We start from the raw sequence: 18,060 nt of genomic DNA, 5'->3' as shown, positions 1-18,060 counted from the left end.
TCCTAACCACCGGGCTATACCGGTCTCCCGAAACATCCTTGACGGGGAAAAAAAGCAATCGGATGAATCGCTAACAAAAGGAATTCCTACTCGCAGTTCATCCTCCACAAGAAAAATATATATCAACCATCCCCCCCCCCCCCCCCCCCCCAAAAAAAACCAAACAGATTGAACTTCTCTTCGTTTCCTTATGTGCCTTAAAATCCTGCGTTAGTTATGAGTCTTTTTCTTTTTTTTATGATATTTTGAATCTTTTATCGGCGGCGATGGGGTTTTTCTTTTCCTTTTTCGTATTGAATATTTTTGTTTGTTTGTTTGTTTTTTGGTAGAAAATGGCTGTAGAAAATGTTTTCTTGTTTCCTTTCTGTGGTCTTTTTTTGAAAATGATGTACTTTTAAATGTTTTTTGACGGTTGATGGGGATTGTGGGTAACGGTTCGAGAGGGAGCATTCATTGAATGCTCCTCTTGGAGCATTCAATTTCTGCCATGTGATTGAAATGCAGAATAAAAGGCCTGAATGGGCTAAATGCACACACGCCATTTTGGAAAGAACTTGGGCCCCTTCCCTATGTAATTCATAGGTGTTACCAATGATACTAGTGAAGGCTCTGTTCCATTCTGGTCAAACAGAGTCAAGGTGCTATTGTGCGTGTTGGCTCACTGGAAACACTCTGCTACACCAGTGGGTCTCAAAGTGTCCTTGAGTGGGTTCCAAATGGCCCCGTACGGGTGTGTAACGCTGAGAGTGTACAAATGGAACCAAATCGGGGGTCCTTGAAATTAAAGAGTTTGAGAACCACTGCACAATAAATGGAACAGAGCCTTACCTAGTACAATCAGTAACACCTGTGAAGGAAGAAGGGAAGCGGCCCGGAAGTAGGAAGAGTTATTCTGTGTGCATATAGACCATTGTGTGTGGGGGTGGGGGAATTTTGTGACCTCCGACATCTCAGCAATGCATTGCAGGTTTTTGTTTGTTTGCTCTTGTGAGCGTGACTTCAGAGCTTAGACTTATGAGGGGGTTTGCCCCCCCACAAAATCAGACTTTGACATTCCAGTTTTTTTCCTTGCAAATTCCCCATGTTTTTTTTTTTTTTTGGCTTGTAGTTTGCGTGCAATCTTACAGTATATCTTGTAACTACCAGGTTATTTTCCTCATACTTCCTCGCAGTCGCCCATCTCTTATTCTTAGGACGAAGGAGACGAAATCGTCAGAATTCTGAGCATATCGAAGTCAGAATCGATTTAGAGACATGTTGGAAGTCACTCCCCACCCACCTCCACTTTTCAGATCCATGTTTAAAAATGTCATCCAGTGGTGGACACGGTCTCTCACACTCTGCAGATCAATTTGGGGTGTGACGGTGTATATATTTGTTTTTGTGTTGTAGCAGTTCCTGGATGTGACCTGTAGATGAGGGCCACAGTCAGGGAGTTGGGTATAATCCATGTGTTTTGTCTTTTAGCTGTGTGTGTGTGTGTGTGCGCGTGCGACTGCGTGCATGTGTGTGTGTGTGTGCGCGTGCATGTGGAGAGGGTATTGCCCCCCCCCAGTCTTCAGGCGATCAAGTGGGCTTTTGAACCCGCGACCCCCTCTGTTATTCGTTTTGCATAACACCGACGTGTTACAATTGGCCTCGCAGTGTTCTGCCCGAAGGTTGAACTGATGTGAACAGGAATCGGGCCAAAAGTTAGAGGATACCGTAAACGGTTTTAGAAGCAGATGGATATCGTTTTTTTTAATGTAATGACCATTCAGGAGGCAGCTTCAGTCACCCATCCACCTGGCGCTTGTAATGCAGAAATATAAACCTTTGGCCATTTCCAACTTTTGAACTTCGAGCCAACAAAATGTTACAATTTTGTCGCGTCGAATGCAATTATTATTTTTCCATTATAAAACAACCCCCGCTGGAAGATGGGGTGAGGCGTTGGATGGAACCTGGGTTGATTTTGAACGCTGGGAGGATTGATGGGCTGGGTCTCTCTTTTGGTCTTCGGTATCTCTTTTGATTCTCAGGTGTTCACTGTGTGCGACTGTTCTGTCCCGCGGAGACGACGAGACGCTGCCATCTCATTGGCCTTGTTTGATTTTATGCTAGAGTTGGATGGGAGAAGCCTTCCAATCCCTTGTCATGTTCTCACTCTGACCTTTGGTAGCTCCCAAACAACCTGACACTGAATGCACAGGGCCAAGAAATTGATCGTGCCTTGTCACTGGCTCATTTCCATTTGTCTGTCACAGACTCCTTCCTTTTACTTTGACTCCATTCAGTTCATTCTACAACGAAATACTGGAGCATATCAGATCAACAGCTGTGCTTTTAGCGTGACGGTCAGACATTCGTCTCCATATAGAACAGACTGCCGCCTTTCGTCTCCATAGGACAGAATCTTTTCCAAAACCAAAGGACCCTTTCGTTCGATCTTGGGGGAAACACTCAATTGTTGCTGGAGCAGCGAATGCCGCTGTCAAATGTTTCTTTTACTTTAGCTAAATTCCACTTACAGATTTTTCTAACTAAGTTCCATCATGCTGTCTTGTACATGGACAAGATGCGGAGGCCTTGAACTACTCCAGTCCGCCGGGTACCTCAACAACCATGCAGGCGGTTGATTATAGAATTGAAAAAAAAGAAAAGACAAAAAATGTATACACGCCTTAAAAACTCTGCTACTGAATGTCGTCCACGAAACAATCATCTTTCTTCCGGGAGACAAGAGTGATTTGCGTGACAAGTCTTGTGTTCATAAAATAGGTCTTAGCTACAACAATTTAAAGGGAGGTACATGGTGGTCTGGATGAGGTCCCAGGGTCCCAACATTAGTGGAGTAGGTCTGGAACTAAAGTTGATCTTCAGGTTCATCGTTTTAATTTAATAAGTATTGATCCATATCATGACTATGATTGATAATGAAACTCTTAAGTAATTTCCCTCATCGTCGATAATCAATTTGTAACTTTACTGATCTATAATCTAGGATGAACTATCGCTCCTTCTTTCTACCTATCAGACATTTAGTTTTTTTTTTATGACCTCTCGGATGGGGTTGGGACTCTGGCACTTGCAGGACAGGACTGCCCCTTTTCTGTGAGTCAGCAAAAAACACAAAACCTTGAAATGGAATCCAGACCCGCTTCTGAATGCTGTCGCTTCATATCAGAAAGGGTCATAAATGGTAGCGCCCCTTGGCAGGCAAATAGCACTTGCTGTCTTGTGTTGGGGGTGGTGTTTGTTTTTTGTTGGAGTTCATTTGAGTTGTGTGTGTGTGTGTATGTATGCGTGTGTGCATGTGTGTGTGTTATTTTTTTAAAGGTCACAGGTCACAACTGGGGTTTCGATTTTAAGATACAACAATAATTCTGTTATTACTGCTGTTTGTCTCCAGGGGGTGTGATCACTTAAAAATGTATTTTGTGTGTGTGTGTGTGTGTGTGTGTGTGTGTGTGTGTGTGTGTGTGTGTGTGTGTGTGTGTGTGTGTGTGTGTGTGTGTGTGTGTGTGTGTGTGTGTGTGTGTGTGTGTGTGTGTGTGTGTGTGTGTGTGTGTGTGTGTGTGTGTGTGTGTGTGTGTGTGTGTGTGTGTGTGTGTGTGTGTGCAAACACACAAGCTTGGATATGTAATGAAGTGTGTTGCATTGTGGGTACCATGGGTTGGTAGATGAACCTATTATTAAAGACAAATTTTATAATATTTTGTTTTTTTGCGGTGCATGGTTTTGAGTGAATCTTAAATTGGGTTTTGGGGGATTCCCTTTTTGCAAATACTTTTAATGATTTTTGGGGGATATATTTATTAGCATATAAACCATATTATTATTATTATTTCTTATTTGAATTTTAAATGTAGCATGCGTTGAATAAAAAAAACATGTTGACATCTCAGCTAGCTTGCGTGTGCTATCCTCTGTTGCCATGGCTACCTAATCCCCACCCCCTCTCTAACCATGCACTCTGCCTCCGTAACCACGCCCACTCGCTCTGCTACTGACCAATCGTTCTGCTCGCTAGGTCAACATCCCCGCCCTTCACTACTAATCAAGTCTCTGCTTATAATTAGGTGCCTACTGATTGGTTTTTGTCTACAGCAGTGGTTCTCAAACTTTGTATTAATTTATTCCAAGGACCCCCTTAACTCTGAGTATTCCAATTCCATTTTAATAACTCTGAGGAGAATTACAGACCTGTAAGGGTCCATTTGGAATGCCCTTAAGGAACCCCTTAGGCTTAGGGTCCCTACTAGACCCCACTTGTGAGAACCATTGGTCTATACTACTACAGTCTAGATATTGTTGGTTCTTATGTCCATTCATGAACAGGTAACATCCTCCTATTAAGTGAGTCAGCAGGTAAGTCCCTTGATCAAGGACACTTGGAACAGCAGTGGAAAGTAACGAAGTACAAGCACACTAAGTAGTAAGGTTTTCAGGTATCTGTGGTATACTTAATTACATTTTATCTATCTGCACTTAATTCTCCTTTATTTTCAAAACAGGCTTGTTACTTTAGTTTTCATGACTTTGAGGGAGATTATCGGTTATTTTATTGTGCAGTATTGCATCATTGCATTCCCAACATCAAGAATATTTCGACCTAAATGCATGTCGGAATAACAGAAAGTGTGTGTGTGTGTGGGCCTACTATTACAGATACCAACCAACAACATACTGGTATTGCATGTTTTATGACATAGTACATTATTGTGTTTTCATCATTATAAACATGTTTTCATCATTTAGTGTAATAGTATGCCTCAATAATGACAGATTTTTATGACCCAGTAGGCTATAGCACAATGTAGGCCTAGACTAGAGACATTCAATGTCTGTCTGTCTCGCCGTTATCTATCTGTCTGTCTGTCTCTCTTCGTTTGTAAATGTTATTTATTGCTGCTTGTGCTGTCATTTTGTTTTCTGACTCAAATTTATATTAATTGTGAACTAACAAAGTTCTACTCTGTATGTGTGCACCCCCATTTAATACTACTTTACTATTACTTTACTTTATACCCCCTTTGATTTTTTTGTTGCTTCAATATCCAACATGTCACTGAACTGTCATCTCTATGTCATGCCATTCATTAATTGTCTCCACCAGGCCGAAGGCATGGGGAGAGAGTATGTTTTGCACTCCGTCCGTGTGTGTGTGTGTGTCCGTCCGTCCGTCCTTCCTTCCGTCCGTCTGTGTACAGCTAATCTCCGGCACCGTTAACCCGGTCGATGCCAAACTTTGCACACACACTCCCTGGATGCCAACGATGAACCTCTGCCCCGCATTTTCCAGAACGGCCTGTTATAGCGCCACCATGAGGCAGCTTTTCACATGTTTTACCTACAACTGCACCGATCTGCGTGAAACGTTGCATGCACACTCCCTAGAGGCCAAGGACAAACCTTTGACCTGCATTTTCCGCATCTGCCTTTTATAGCGCCACCAGGAGGCCGACTTTTGTAAAACACATTTTTTGATATTACTCCTCCAGATTCTGTCCAAAAATCTCACAAATCGTTACACAGTATCTCTATGGTCATGTGCTCAAGTCGGATCTGTCCGATATTTCATATTCCATCATAATTGGCTATAATTGGCTTTCACAGTTTGCAAGATTGCCCCGTTTTGAACAAAAGCCTCAAATCATGAACGCAGCATGCAATTTACGTGAAATCTTTCACACATTTTCTTACTGGGCTGAGGAATATATCCCACCCTTTTCACATTGGCCTGTTATAGCGCCACCAACAGGTTGATTTTTGCAAAACACATTTTTGGAACAAAATGCCTCAAATCATCCAATTGCCATCAAAGGCAAACATGTTTATATTACTCCTAAACATCTCACACAGTCCTATCCTCCTGGTGGAGACCTGTGCCCAGAAGGGCACTTTTTCTAGTTCATAATGATTCAGTCATTCGTTCAGTCAGTCATTCATTCAACCTGAATATGGATTTGACAATGTGCTTTTGGGGAGGCCGGAAGTATGCACCTTTCAAAATAAAGCATTAACTCGGTAATACAGTAGCCTACTAAAAAGTACTAGACGTAGACGTAGTGTAATAAATATTGTGGGACTCCCATGGTTCACACATGATAGTCATGTTTCAGGGCTACTAATTAGGTAGACGTAGGCCTAGTAGTACTATACAAAATACGTAAAACGCTTGAAACCTTGTAACCTCGCGTCATCTCGGAGGAATTATTTAAGAGCATTTATTTTGACACTGACGAGGAAGGAAGTGTTCTTGTGTGTAGTCCACAAGAAGTCTAACGTGACAGACGTGTTGTTCCAGGAAGCTCGCAGATTTTTCTTTTTATTGAGTCAAATTAATAAATAACAATTTAAAAAAAGTTTTCGTCTCGATCCACGAAGGGGAAAGTTGGAAGCCGCGAAAATGTTGCAAAACACTGGGTGAGTCGCGTCTTTTCCAACGGCTAAAAATAAATGGTGCAAACTGGTTAGCAAGTTTCCCTCACGCAAACCAATGAGCTGGTGTTAGCATTGTGGCTAAGGTCAAAACACCAAAATCTTTGTTTTAATTTTACTGTTTTTTCTGTGATGTCAAAGTATACAAATTACTTTACAGCGATTAGGATTATTTAAAAAAATATATGTTTGCATATGTAAATTGAAACATTACATTTCTCATTTATTATAGCCTACTTACCTTGAGTAATTATGCAAAATAAATGTATTTATTTTTTCTGCGTTGACACTGACATATGTCTTTGTTAAAAACTTCCATTGTTATAGGCTTTGTTTAGACTACAATTGTATAGCTTTGTTAGATTTTGATATTATGGATGGGCAACTTTCACCCAGTTACCTCTGACCCAGTTTGTGTGGTTTAATAATATTCCGGGTTAAACCAGGTCGGACTCGGAGATGTAGTCCAATACATTTGGTTCAGCTGCAGGTGATAACTTCAGCTACTGTTAGTGCTATTATTATAGCCTTTATACAAGACTGTCATGGTTATTTCATTATTTATGACCGTCTACTAGCTGCTACAACAGTTCAGGGTTTTAAATAGTAAACCCTGGTCCAGGGACATTCATTACTTCGTTTGGATTCGGCAAATTACAGTGATGAGATGAAGAACCAATCTAATGCAATAGTATAACAAATTCACACACGTGTGAAGTGAGCGGCGCTCTTATCATCTTACATGTTCATTCTCCATTCATTGTCAATGGGAATTTAATCTTTGTAGGACAAAAATAGCCGATTTGCTCATCTATGACGTAGAAGTCGTAGATTGTCCATTCATTGGCAATGGCATTTCATGTTTGTGTTAGGACACGAATCTACACTATCGCCCCTCAACCTTGGAATCATGTCCCAGCTAACGCAGGGTTTGTTTAATTTGATGTATTGTGCGAGATACTGTTTTCATGAGGGGTCAAACCTATGCTTGCTATGATCTAATCTCACCATGGAAGACTGGCGATTGAAGAATCTTACAATAAACAACCCGCTTAGTTGTAGTTGCGACCATAGGTCACAGTGTACTATGAAAACCTGCAAAAACATGTCAGTCAGTCCGTCAGTCACGCCTCTCGCTCCATATTTGGCCATTACAGAATTAATTCCATATGTTGATCTGACCTCATCAAACTCTGTACACTCAAGACACTGCCCCCGCTGACACCCTTAGATCTCCATCTCCATATATGGAGCTGACCTGTTCTGACATTCCATATGTTGATCTGATCTCATCAAACCCTGTACACTCAAGACAAGCTCCATATATGGAGATCTGCTTAATAGTTTAACTCCTGCTTCTCAACTGTGCCGTATAATCCGTATTAAGAAGCTCAGTCGCTTCTCGCCCTCAGGGCGTCTTACTGGTAGAGGTATTAGTAGTAGAACGTGTACTGTGAATTATAATTAAATGTATAGCTAGCTAGTAGCAACTGAGTAGTACGTGTACTGTAAATAATTAAATGTATAACGAGTACTCGAGTAGCAATACATTTCTACGAAGCATATTGTTTATTATTATTAGTAGTAGTAGTAGTAGTAGAGTAGTATGTGTACTGTAAATAATTAATATAACGAGTAGCAACTATACATTTCTACAAAGCATATTGTTTATTATAGAAAGCATGCACTCGTTGGACATCACAAACGGTCTTGCATACCACCTGTTTCTGTTGCACATAATGCAGGAGGCAGCAGGACGTTGCGTTATTGAAAACGAGCACTTCGTTAGAAAAATAATCCTACACAGAATATCTTGACAGAAAGTAGCTCATTACTTGTTTATGGTGGCTTCTTATGAAACAAACACTGCAGATAGAAGGAGGATTTCAAGGCATCCTTCTTTGACTGAACTTCTCACCCTATCTCTAAGGGAGATGCCAGCCACCTGTCTGAGAAAACTCATTTTGGCCGCTTGTTTCCGCAACCTTATTGTTTCGGTCATGATCCACACTTCATGACTATGGCTGAGAGTAGGAACGAAGATTGCGCTGTAGACAGAGAGCTTTGCTTCCTGTCTCAGCTCTCTTTTCGTCACAGCAGTGTGAAATAAATGTAATTGAAAACATGCATGTTAGTCCTGCATTGGGAATCTTAGATTATGCTAGGATACACATTACACAGCATAGATAGAACTTGCAGTGGCTAGTCCGTTTGTTCAGTTAGGCTGATTTAGAACTCTTGTTTATTTGTACATATCATTTAAAAGTCATCCTACAGAGTGAGAGTGCACATCCTTCTGTGAGTGGAAGGAGGTATGCTTGTTGGAAACCTGTTTGTGTGTGCCTGTAAACTTGTTTGCCAGCTTGTGGAATGTTGGTTTAAAAAGCATACTAGTTTTAGCTGACGGTAATATGAGGTATTTTTTAGCATATTTTGTGTTCTGTGAAGCTTGCAATAGTCTGCATATACTAAGCCTGCCCTGGGAAGTGTCAAAGTAAAATGTAACCTCTTGAATTTAGGATTATTATGGATTTATCCAGATGCCTGTGTCTGTGGTTGGCGTGACGTGACAATATCACCCATTTAACACTGTCCGTCTGTCTGTCTAGTAAACTGGCAGGTGTCACTCTGTTCATCACGGGCGCTAGCAGAGGCATCGGTAAAGCAATCGCTCTGAAGGCGGCGAAGGACGGAGCCAATGTTGTCATTGCCGCCAAGACAGCGGATGCGCATCCAAAGCTTCCTGGAACCATTTACACTGCAGCACAGGAGAGTGAGTACTAGAAAATAGTATTGTTAGTTGTTACTACTGTTATTACTAGTATTATACTGCTGTAGCACTACTAGGACTACTACTGCTAGTTGCTACTAGTGATTGTGATTGTTTATTTATTTTCGTGTCCTGCACACAATGTGCCCAATCCTCATGGGTTTATAAGACACCATTTCACAATTGCATTTACAGCATGTTTACATTACATAATTCATTATATTAATTTACAACTCAGATTTATACAGAGTCTTCTTTCCCAAGCTTGACAAATAAAATCTGCCACAACAAAAGTCCCGTGTGTGTGTGTGTGTGTGTGTGTGTGTGTGTGTGTGTGTGTGTGTGTGTGTGTGTGTGTGTGTGTGTGTGTGTGTGTGTGTGTGTGTGTGTGTGTGTGTGTGTGTGTGTGTGTGTGTGTGTGTGTGTGTGTGTGTGTGTGTGTGTGTAGTCGAGGCTATCGGAGGTAAGGCACTGCCATGCATCGTCGACGTGCGCGATGAGGCACAAATCAGTGCCGCTGTCGAACAGGCTGTCCAGAAGTTTGGAGGTTTGTTCTACTCTAATTGTGTTCTATTCTTCTTTCTTTTTTTGTATTCTACTGTGTCCTGACTGTCCTCAGTGTCCTGTTGTATGTTATTCTGTTGGGTTTCTCTGTGCCCTCTTAAGCCCTGCCTGTTCTTTTTATTTATTTATTTGATATATTCTATGGTTGGTTTCTATCATTGTCTCCATCAGGCCGAAGGCATGGGACACACACTCCGTCTGTGTGAGTCCGTCCGTGTGTGTGTGTGTGTTTACATGGCTGTTGGAAACAGCAGTAAATCAAGCTTTGGTTAGACAGTGGTCTGTTATAGAGTAGAGTGGTCATTATCCAGAAATAAAACACAGCTGAATTTGGCGATTGACCAATCAGAATCAAGCATTCAACCAAGCAGTGTAATAAATGTAATTATGTTTTCTATTCTATTGGTGCTGTTCTATTCTCTGCGTCTCTTGTGTTCTGTTCTATTCTAGAATATTATTATGTATTATTATGTCTTCTGTGTCATTAGGTTCTAGTGTTTCTATTCTAGCATTCGCATAACGTGTCTATATATCTCTCTATCTCTATCTATCTCTATCTCTCCAGGTATTGACATCCTGGTGAACAATGCCAGTGCAATCAGCTTGACGGGAACGGTAGAGACTCCGATGAAGAAAGTTGACCTCATGTTGGGAGTCAACCTGCGAGGCACCTACTTAACGTACGATTAATGTACCTATAACGTAGGAATAATGTACGAAAAATAACATCATTAAAGTAGAAAATAACGTAACCCATAACATACCAATACTAAAACCGGTGAGGAATCTGGGGCTGAAATGAATTTGTCAAAAGGAATGCCTCCCCAAAAGAAAATACTGGTAGTCTGCACACTGGTGATGCTGGAAAAAGCACTGCTGTATTTTTAGATCTTTATCAGGACATATATGGGTCAATTAAATGATGTGCAGTTCTTGCAATCCCGGGACAAAATTGAGGCCCTTGCTACTTATTGTTTAACCCATTGATGCCTGATGCAACGTATACGTTGTTCTACCCTTGATGCCGGCGCGCTCCCTGCGTCTCATCAGCTATTGCTATACATGTAGCAACATAACTATTTAAAAAAGAATTAATCAGAATTTGAAGGTTTTTAGAAACCTTAGGTCAGGCCCTAGAAGGCGTTTCCAGATTCGGCCTCAGGCATCAATGGGTTAAATAACGTATGCATAATCTAAAACCTGTGAAGTGTGAATAGTGGTTGCAGGCAGCGGTGTGGACATTTCCCACAAATTAATAAAATGCATGTCGGCACCGGTAATACCGATACCACCAGATGCACATGCGCAAACTTTCATTGACTGTGTGCGGTTTGTATCCTACCATTATGGTGCCCACTCCTCTGCTAACGTCATTGCCGTTTTCCACCAGTAGGTGTCCTACTCGACACACTCGGAATAGTACCATCATGTCAGTTACCCGCATGTTGTATTACAATAGAGATTGGTTAATGTAGCAACATATTCGTTCAAATACATCCAGGATTTAAGCTTCAAACCTCAGCTCATTATGCCGAATGTTATGCCATTGCCTCGTGTTGCCCTAAAAGTCAACTTAACTCTCATCAAAATTTGGTATGCTCTGTCCTGCCTGATGCCTGCTCTAACTCTGCTGTACAGACAGGCTCTGCAGAGGCATAGATTACGTTCAGTTTTTACAAGAACATGCATGGGCGGGGGTCACATGACGCGACAATTAACATAAAACAGGTAGCAGAGACATACAGAAAACTGGCCCTGATATGAATAATGGTCTCATGGTGGCTGTGGTGTCTTCAGGTCTAAGCTCTGCATCCCTCACCTGTTGAAGAGCAAATCGCCTCACATCCTGAACCTGTCTCCTCCTCTGAACCTGAACCCCATCTGGTTTAAGAACCACACAGGTAACGACAAACCACCTCATGCTAAAGATAATACATGAGTTATCATTTTTAATGAATAAAAATGTAATTGTCAATAAATGCCTTTCTATTATCAGTGTGTGTGGCATATTGTTACAAAGGTTAAATTCCCCTTGTATGTGTTGCTAGCATACACCATGGCCAAATATGGCATGTCCATGTGTGTCCTGGGAATGGCAGAGGAGTTCAGGGGTCAAATCGCCGTCAACGCACTCTGGCCGAAAACCGGTGAGTCTGGAATCTATTCATATTAAAATGATAGGCATCTTGTGTACTTTGTCCACCACTGAATAAGGTACTCAACCCCATAGGCGCCATTCCTGCGAGTGCCTTCTCGCTGGCGCACCCTTGAGAAATTACAAGAATGGTAAAGCACCACATTATGTGACCCCTTATGTGCTTGAACCCCATTAATTGCAGCTATATTTATTATTGTTATTGCTATTTGACATTATTATTCTTGTCATTATCATTTGTTAAATAACACCGCTAAAGCTTCCCCTGCAGGAAACGTTTTGCTGATGCTAACCCCCCCGCCTCCCCCACCCCTCTTAGCCATCCATACAGCGGCCATGGACATGATGGGCGGGTCTGACATAGGGAAGCAATGTCGCACGGTAGACATCATGTCCGACGCAGCGTATGCCATCCTGTCGAAGCCTACCTCATATACTGGAAACTTCGTCATCGATGAGGAGCTCCTCCGGCAGGAGGGTGTGGTCGACTTCGATCTGTATGCCGTGGAGCCTGGTGAGCCCCCTGTAGTCCCCCTCCTATGGTTTATAACCACATGAACCCCAGCAGCCGTTAGGGTTGGGATCCTTTTAGGATTTTAACCATTCCGGTTCCTTACACGATTCCCTCTTTAGCGGTCCCATTCCTATTGGGGGCATTCCAAATGGACCCTTACAGGTCTAAGGGTCCATTTGGTTCCATTTGTACACTTAGAGTTATGATGGTCATTGAAATTAAAAGTTTGAGAATTACTGGTATTGTAATTGCATAGCAGTTGTGAAGTCCACATGCCAGCTCTGAACTGTGTGGAGAAAAAAAGGGGGAAAAACGTTCCGGGAAATGGCTCCAAAATGTGATTGAACCGATACCGGTTTCTCAATGTTTGATCCGATTCTTCCGGTTACGGATCCCAACATCTATATTCTGGGGTGAGCAATAACCAAAAATATCTGATTTGCGATGCATTGTGAGCGAAGAATCTTGATTTAATTCACGTGTTTGATTCCCATAACTGCACGTTTCTCCAAACACAGCTGATTTTGATTACATAACTACTCTACTACTACTACTATTCAAGATAACATCCAGACAGTATATTACTCATTTTAAACTTAATCTCAGCGCTAAAATATGTATCTGAAAACATTAAAAATTAGAAATAAGCCACGTAGCTTTGCTGGACGTCTGTCTCTCCCTTGTAAACAAACCGACTCAACTCCTATGTTTCTGAAGCCCCTCCCCTACTCCTGTCGCCTCTTTGGTAACGATGCACTCTGACTGGTCCGGCAGGTCACCAGCTGTTGCCGGATTTCTTCCTGGACGAGGAGCCTGAGGGACTGGCCAAACAGATGGAGAAACATGGTACCCATGGTTACTGCTGTTACTACTAGGACTGCCTAGTAGTACTACTGTTACTACTAATACTACTCGTATAAGTACAAATAGTAGCTGTCCTACTGAATCTGTTACTACCACTACCTCGTGTCCCGTTTCTGTGTTTCTCAGGGGCCACCCCGGCTTTTAAGCCACCCAGTAGTAGTCAAGCTGCCAGTAGTGGGAGTTCTACAGGAGGTCCCATAGAAGCCTTGTTCAACGTCATCAGAGGAGTCCTTAATCCTGAAGTGGTGAAGTCCACTCAGGGAGTGTACAAGTTTGAACTTTCCGGTACGTTTTTTTACCTTCTTGTATTGTTTTCTCGCAGGTATTGCGTGTAAGCAGAGTTACAGTAGCCTCACCTGATAAACCCTAGAAGACTCACATTTCCGGTAACAGTAGACCTCGCAGATTAGTTTGGGGGCTTGTCTTGGATTTGTAATGTTGGATTTCTCAAAATAAACATCATATTGCATAATGTTCCATTCTTACCTCGTGCTGGTCACGCTAAAGTCTCTCTAGAAGCATTAATATTTCAAACGAGAGGCTTGTTGAAGTCAGAAGTATGCCCATCTGGTCAAAACCATGGAGAGTTCTCTAGATTAGGAGATACAAGGCATTCTTTCTGAGCCCTAAACAAGGAAGTGAACGGCAGCACACATGCGCGAAACGGCAAGGAGTATGGTGCAGAAGGAGAGGCCAACCAATAAAAATATATCAGAATTTTTATTTTTTGTTTGATATCAATAAAAAAGCTTTAAGACATGTGTACACGTCCAAGGGGACCTACGGTTGGATTAGAAATGACGTTTGTACACGTCCTACGGTCTGAATGTGTTAAGGGATAATATTTGGATGCAATTGATTTTACATGATTTGTTCATTTATTTATAGTGTTCATTTCATTATTAATATCATATTGGACTGTTTGACTGTAATTGATGTCCAGGTGAGCATGAGGGCGTATGGTACATTGACGTGAAGAATGGTTCAGGAGCGGCTGGACAGGGTGAGCCACCGGCCAAAGCAGACGTTGTCATGTCGATGGACTCGTCCGACTTCATCAAAATGTTTGCCGGTGAGTTTACAATTTAGGCATTTAGCAGACGCTCTTAATCCAGAGCGATTTTACAGTAAGCAAGAACAAAAAACATGGTAATACATCAAATGCATAAAAATCAAGTCATCAACAGTAGAATATCTATATAAGGAAACTATGCGTATACATTATAGAGTGCGGTCTACTCTAGCCTTGCGACTGTAGTCCTAACACCATATGGATGGCCGTGTTTGGACTTTCCACGGATCATAACACTTTGGGCGTGCATTAAATAAAGACAAGCAGATACACAGACGGACACATTTTCCACCTTAGTGTGGTTCTTTTCTTTAACTGGTCGTTTCTGTGGGTGAGCACCCACTACTTAGGAAAGCGTTAAGAGGAATCCCAGATGCCCTTTTATAGTGTTTTATATATATATATATATGTTACGTTTCCTTCATATATCTAGGGGTACTTAAAGGACGCAACAAGGCTGGCAAGTGAATTCGTGTTTATTTACACCATTTCAAATAAGGTTTTTATGCAATAGACAGGTGGTATAATATACAATAATATAGCTAGGATATATATATATAATACGGGCATATATATATATATATCGATAACCACCTGTCTAGACAACCTGTAAGCGACTAATAACGGTATTTTCTGGGTTTCCAACCAACTTAAAGTTTAGGGCTGAGCCCTCTCGAACTACGTCGAGTTTAACTTAAATATTATTTAATTTACATAATGGAACCAAAAGGCTGTGTGGGGCAAACCAAAGAAACCAACAAAACAGACTATACCTATCCTAACGCAAACAGAACCCTCTAGCTAATCCTAACCAACAAAAGAAAAAGAAGGGTTACAAATTATCAAGCTATATAAACTCTCTACTCTTTCTAATGCTAACCAAATACGAACTGTTACAAAAACCAAGCTCCCACACTCCAAATCATACCTTTCCACTTAGAACAACAAAAGTATAATTTCTTGTAACGTTACCACAGCGTGACAGATCAGACCGATAAACACTCAGGGTGCTCCACACTGGAGACCCTGGTGTATGTTTATACAAGGCGTAGTTTCACAGCTCCCTGGACAGCGTGCTCTCAATATCACAGACTGAGTCACACTGTCAACGAGCTGGCATCACAGCTGCTCTTAAGTAGTCTTCCTCTGGCTGGCCTTCTGATGATGATAGGCTCCCGTTGACGAGGTGGGCAGGTGGAAGGTAGGTCTCTGCCTCCGAGCACCAGCCAGACCTGTGACTGAGAACTGCAATCAGCACTCCATACTATGCAACATCACTGTATGCTATAATATCTATATGTATCAATATAATCATCGAGTATGTAACAATATATCATCTTTTTTACATGTACAACAAGTTCTAATGAAATACAATGGGGCTCAAAATAGACGATACACAGAGCTCCACATTTAGTCACACTTTGCCCATTTGTGTTCCAAAGCGTTATTATTAGATATAGATATATTAGATATTCAAGCTCTCTAGAAGAGGAACTTCTGTGTCTGGACTGATCAGTACCAATTGTCTTGTGCCCGCTGCCAGTACACCAAGGAAGTAAATCCCTGAATATTGTTCATGTATTGTGAATATTCTTTACTTTTTTTTACTTTTAATCCTGGAAGTCAATGGTGGTCGGATTGGATATATAATAATAATAATAATAGCTTAAATTTATATAGCACTTTTCTAAATACCCAAAGCGCTTTATATAAAACAGACTTTATTCAAGAAAACAAAGCAAAACAAGTACAAGATCAGTGCTAGGTAACTTGTAATGTAATGAATGCGTGGATGAGGGTTTGGAGGCGGGCAATATTCCTGAGGTGAAAGAAGGCAGTTTTGGTGATCTGGTTTATGTGTGGCAGGAATGAGAGGGTGGAAACGAATGTGACACCAAGGTTATGGATATGGAGTTCACTGACGTCATAGATTTCTGGCCACGTAATTTCCAAGATTCATATGGAAGCCGTGCCATAATTAGACCCTTTCTTGTTGTTGTTTTTGTGTGGATATTTGTTTTCATATATATATTTAACATTTGTCGTTTCCAGGGAAAATGAAGCCGACGATGGCGTTCATGTCTGGGAAGCTGAGAATCAAAGGCGACATGACGATGGCCATTAAAATGGAGAAGATGATGTCATTGATGCAGAAATCCAAGCTCTAACTCCCCAGACCGCCTTAACAGGACTTTATTCTCATACCACCTTAGGGCAGCAGCAAGGCGTCCGGAGATCGAAGCGGTGACCATAAAATTCCCCTTAAATTTCCCTGACCAACTTAACTGGACTGATTCTCATACCACTCTTAACACAATTTGTGCCCAAGATGTCTCCAGACGTCCTAGGAATTAACATAACCCCAGGAATTACTTTCATACCACTTCAAAATAACCTTAGACCACCACGACTGACGCCTGAATTCTGTAACGGCTGTGTGACCGTCTTCTGTTCCCCAGACCACCGTAACAGTACTAATTATCGTAACGCCTTAACTTTTAGTGACAGCTTAACAGAACTGTAACCAAACAATGCAGAAATCGCACACCATTATGGCCTTAAACCTTTCTTGGTCACCATGATAACTCGTCATCCGTCCACATCTTTGTTGTAGCCAACACACGGCGCGGCGTCAGATATGTCCATTTTCTATGTTGTCTTGCGCATTGTGGGCCCCGTTTTTCTGCTGTGTACATTGTTTGACTCATGTTGGAGCACTGGCTCCCTTAAAGGAAACTACACGCAAAATGCCTACCAAGTGAGGTCAACTCATCCATGTTCAACACGCCACAACGAGAAGCTCCACCTCTTTGTTCCCATAGAATGGAGGTGAACAGGATGCTGACTTGACACTACAGACCTTGCCTCAGACCACATTAAAGCCACCATACTACCCGTTAAAAGGTTTAACTTTCTACCGTACTTATGTGATGTCATCGGTGGTGGATTAATTTTATAATCTGTTATCATAAACGGTGATGTTCACATTAAAATGTTTAAGTTCTGACGTCATTTTGTCGTATTTTCTAATGTCAAATATACTGTATGACTGTATGTTGTCATATATTAATACTAACTTTACTAGTATTACTAGTCATGCAGGGCAAGGATAACATTTTTAGGTCCCACATTATTGCTGCTATAATTGAGGAACCGAAAGCTCATGCATGTATATAAGATGTGACAATTCAGATTTTTACGGGGGCCAGTTTCGAATTGCAGCCGTCCGTAGGTGCCCTTTGAGAGCGGTTTTGAAGGAGTCAAGGGATTCGCATGTCTTAATGACTGTTGGTAGGTCGTTCCACATTTTGGTGGCATAGGAGCGAAAATAATTTAGTCCCTTGTTTGTGCCGAATCTGTGTTGTACATGGTTCGTTGCACTCCCTCTGGTGTTGTGGGTGTGGACTTCGTTAACATTAAGGAAGTATCTAGGCAGGTACATGGGTATCTTGGTGGTGTATCGAATCTTGTGGACCAGACCCATTGCAAGATGCTGTACTCTGTCGTCGACCCTAAGCCATTCCAGCCTGTCGAAGTGGGCAGGGGTGAGGTGGGTTCGGGGGGCGAGGTCAAGTAGGAGCCTGACCAGTTTGTTTTGGGAAGTCTGGAGCCTGGTTTTAAGGGCCTTTGAGGTGCTGTGGTACCAGGAGGTGCATGCATAGTCAAAGAAACCTTGTACAAGGGCTCCTGTTAAGGTC

The 18,060-nt window shown here is 41.8% G+C and overlaps 1 protein-coding gene across 1 annotated transcript; it reads left to right on the top strand.

Annotated features, from left to right (window-relative positions):
• The first annotated feature begins 6,218 nt into the window (after positions 1 to 6,218).
• hsdl2 (hydroxysteroid dehydrogenase like 2) lies at positions 6,219 to 17,369 on the top strand. Its single transcript, XM_079524144.1, has 11 exons — positions 6,219 to 6,408; positions 9,033 to 9,196; positions 9,642 to 9,740; positions 10,323 to 10,437; positions 11,555 to 11,658; positions 11,806 to 11,904; positions 12,232 to 12,426; positions 13,201 to 13,272; positions 13,417 to 13,575; positions 14,234 to 14,362; positions 16,415 to 17,369. Exons 1-11 carry the CDS (start codon positions 6,392 to 6,394, stop codon positions 16,528 to 16,530), a joined length of 1,269 nt encoding a protein of 422 aa, XP_079380270.1. The 5' UTR covers positions 6,219 to 6,391; the 3' UTR covers positions 16,531 to 17,369.
• The last annotated feature ends 691 nt before the right edge of the window (positions 17,370 to 18,060 follow it).

Source organism: Electrona antarctica (genome assembly GCF_951216825.1).
Source record: "Electrona antarctica genome assembly, chromosome: 16".
In the NCBI taxonomy this organism is placed as follows: domain Eukaryota; kingdom Metazoa; phylum Chordata; class Actinopteri; order Myctophiformes; family Myctophidae; genus Electrona; species Electrona antarctica.
This window is presented reverse-complemented; position numbering and strand designations above follow the sequence as displayed.

Coding starts and splice junctions, on each gene's coding strand:
- hsdl2 (XM_079524144.1), top strand. Junction 10,438..11,554: donor CTGCGAGGCACCTACTTAAC/GTACGATTAATG, acceptor TGGTGTCTTCAG/GTCTAAGCTCTGCATCCCTC. Junction 12,427..13,200: donor TCTGTATGCCGTGGAGCCTG/GTGAGCCCCCTG, acceptor CTGGTCCGGCAG/GTCACCAGCTGTTGCCGGAT.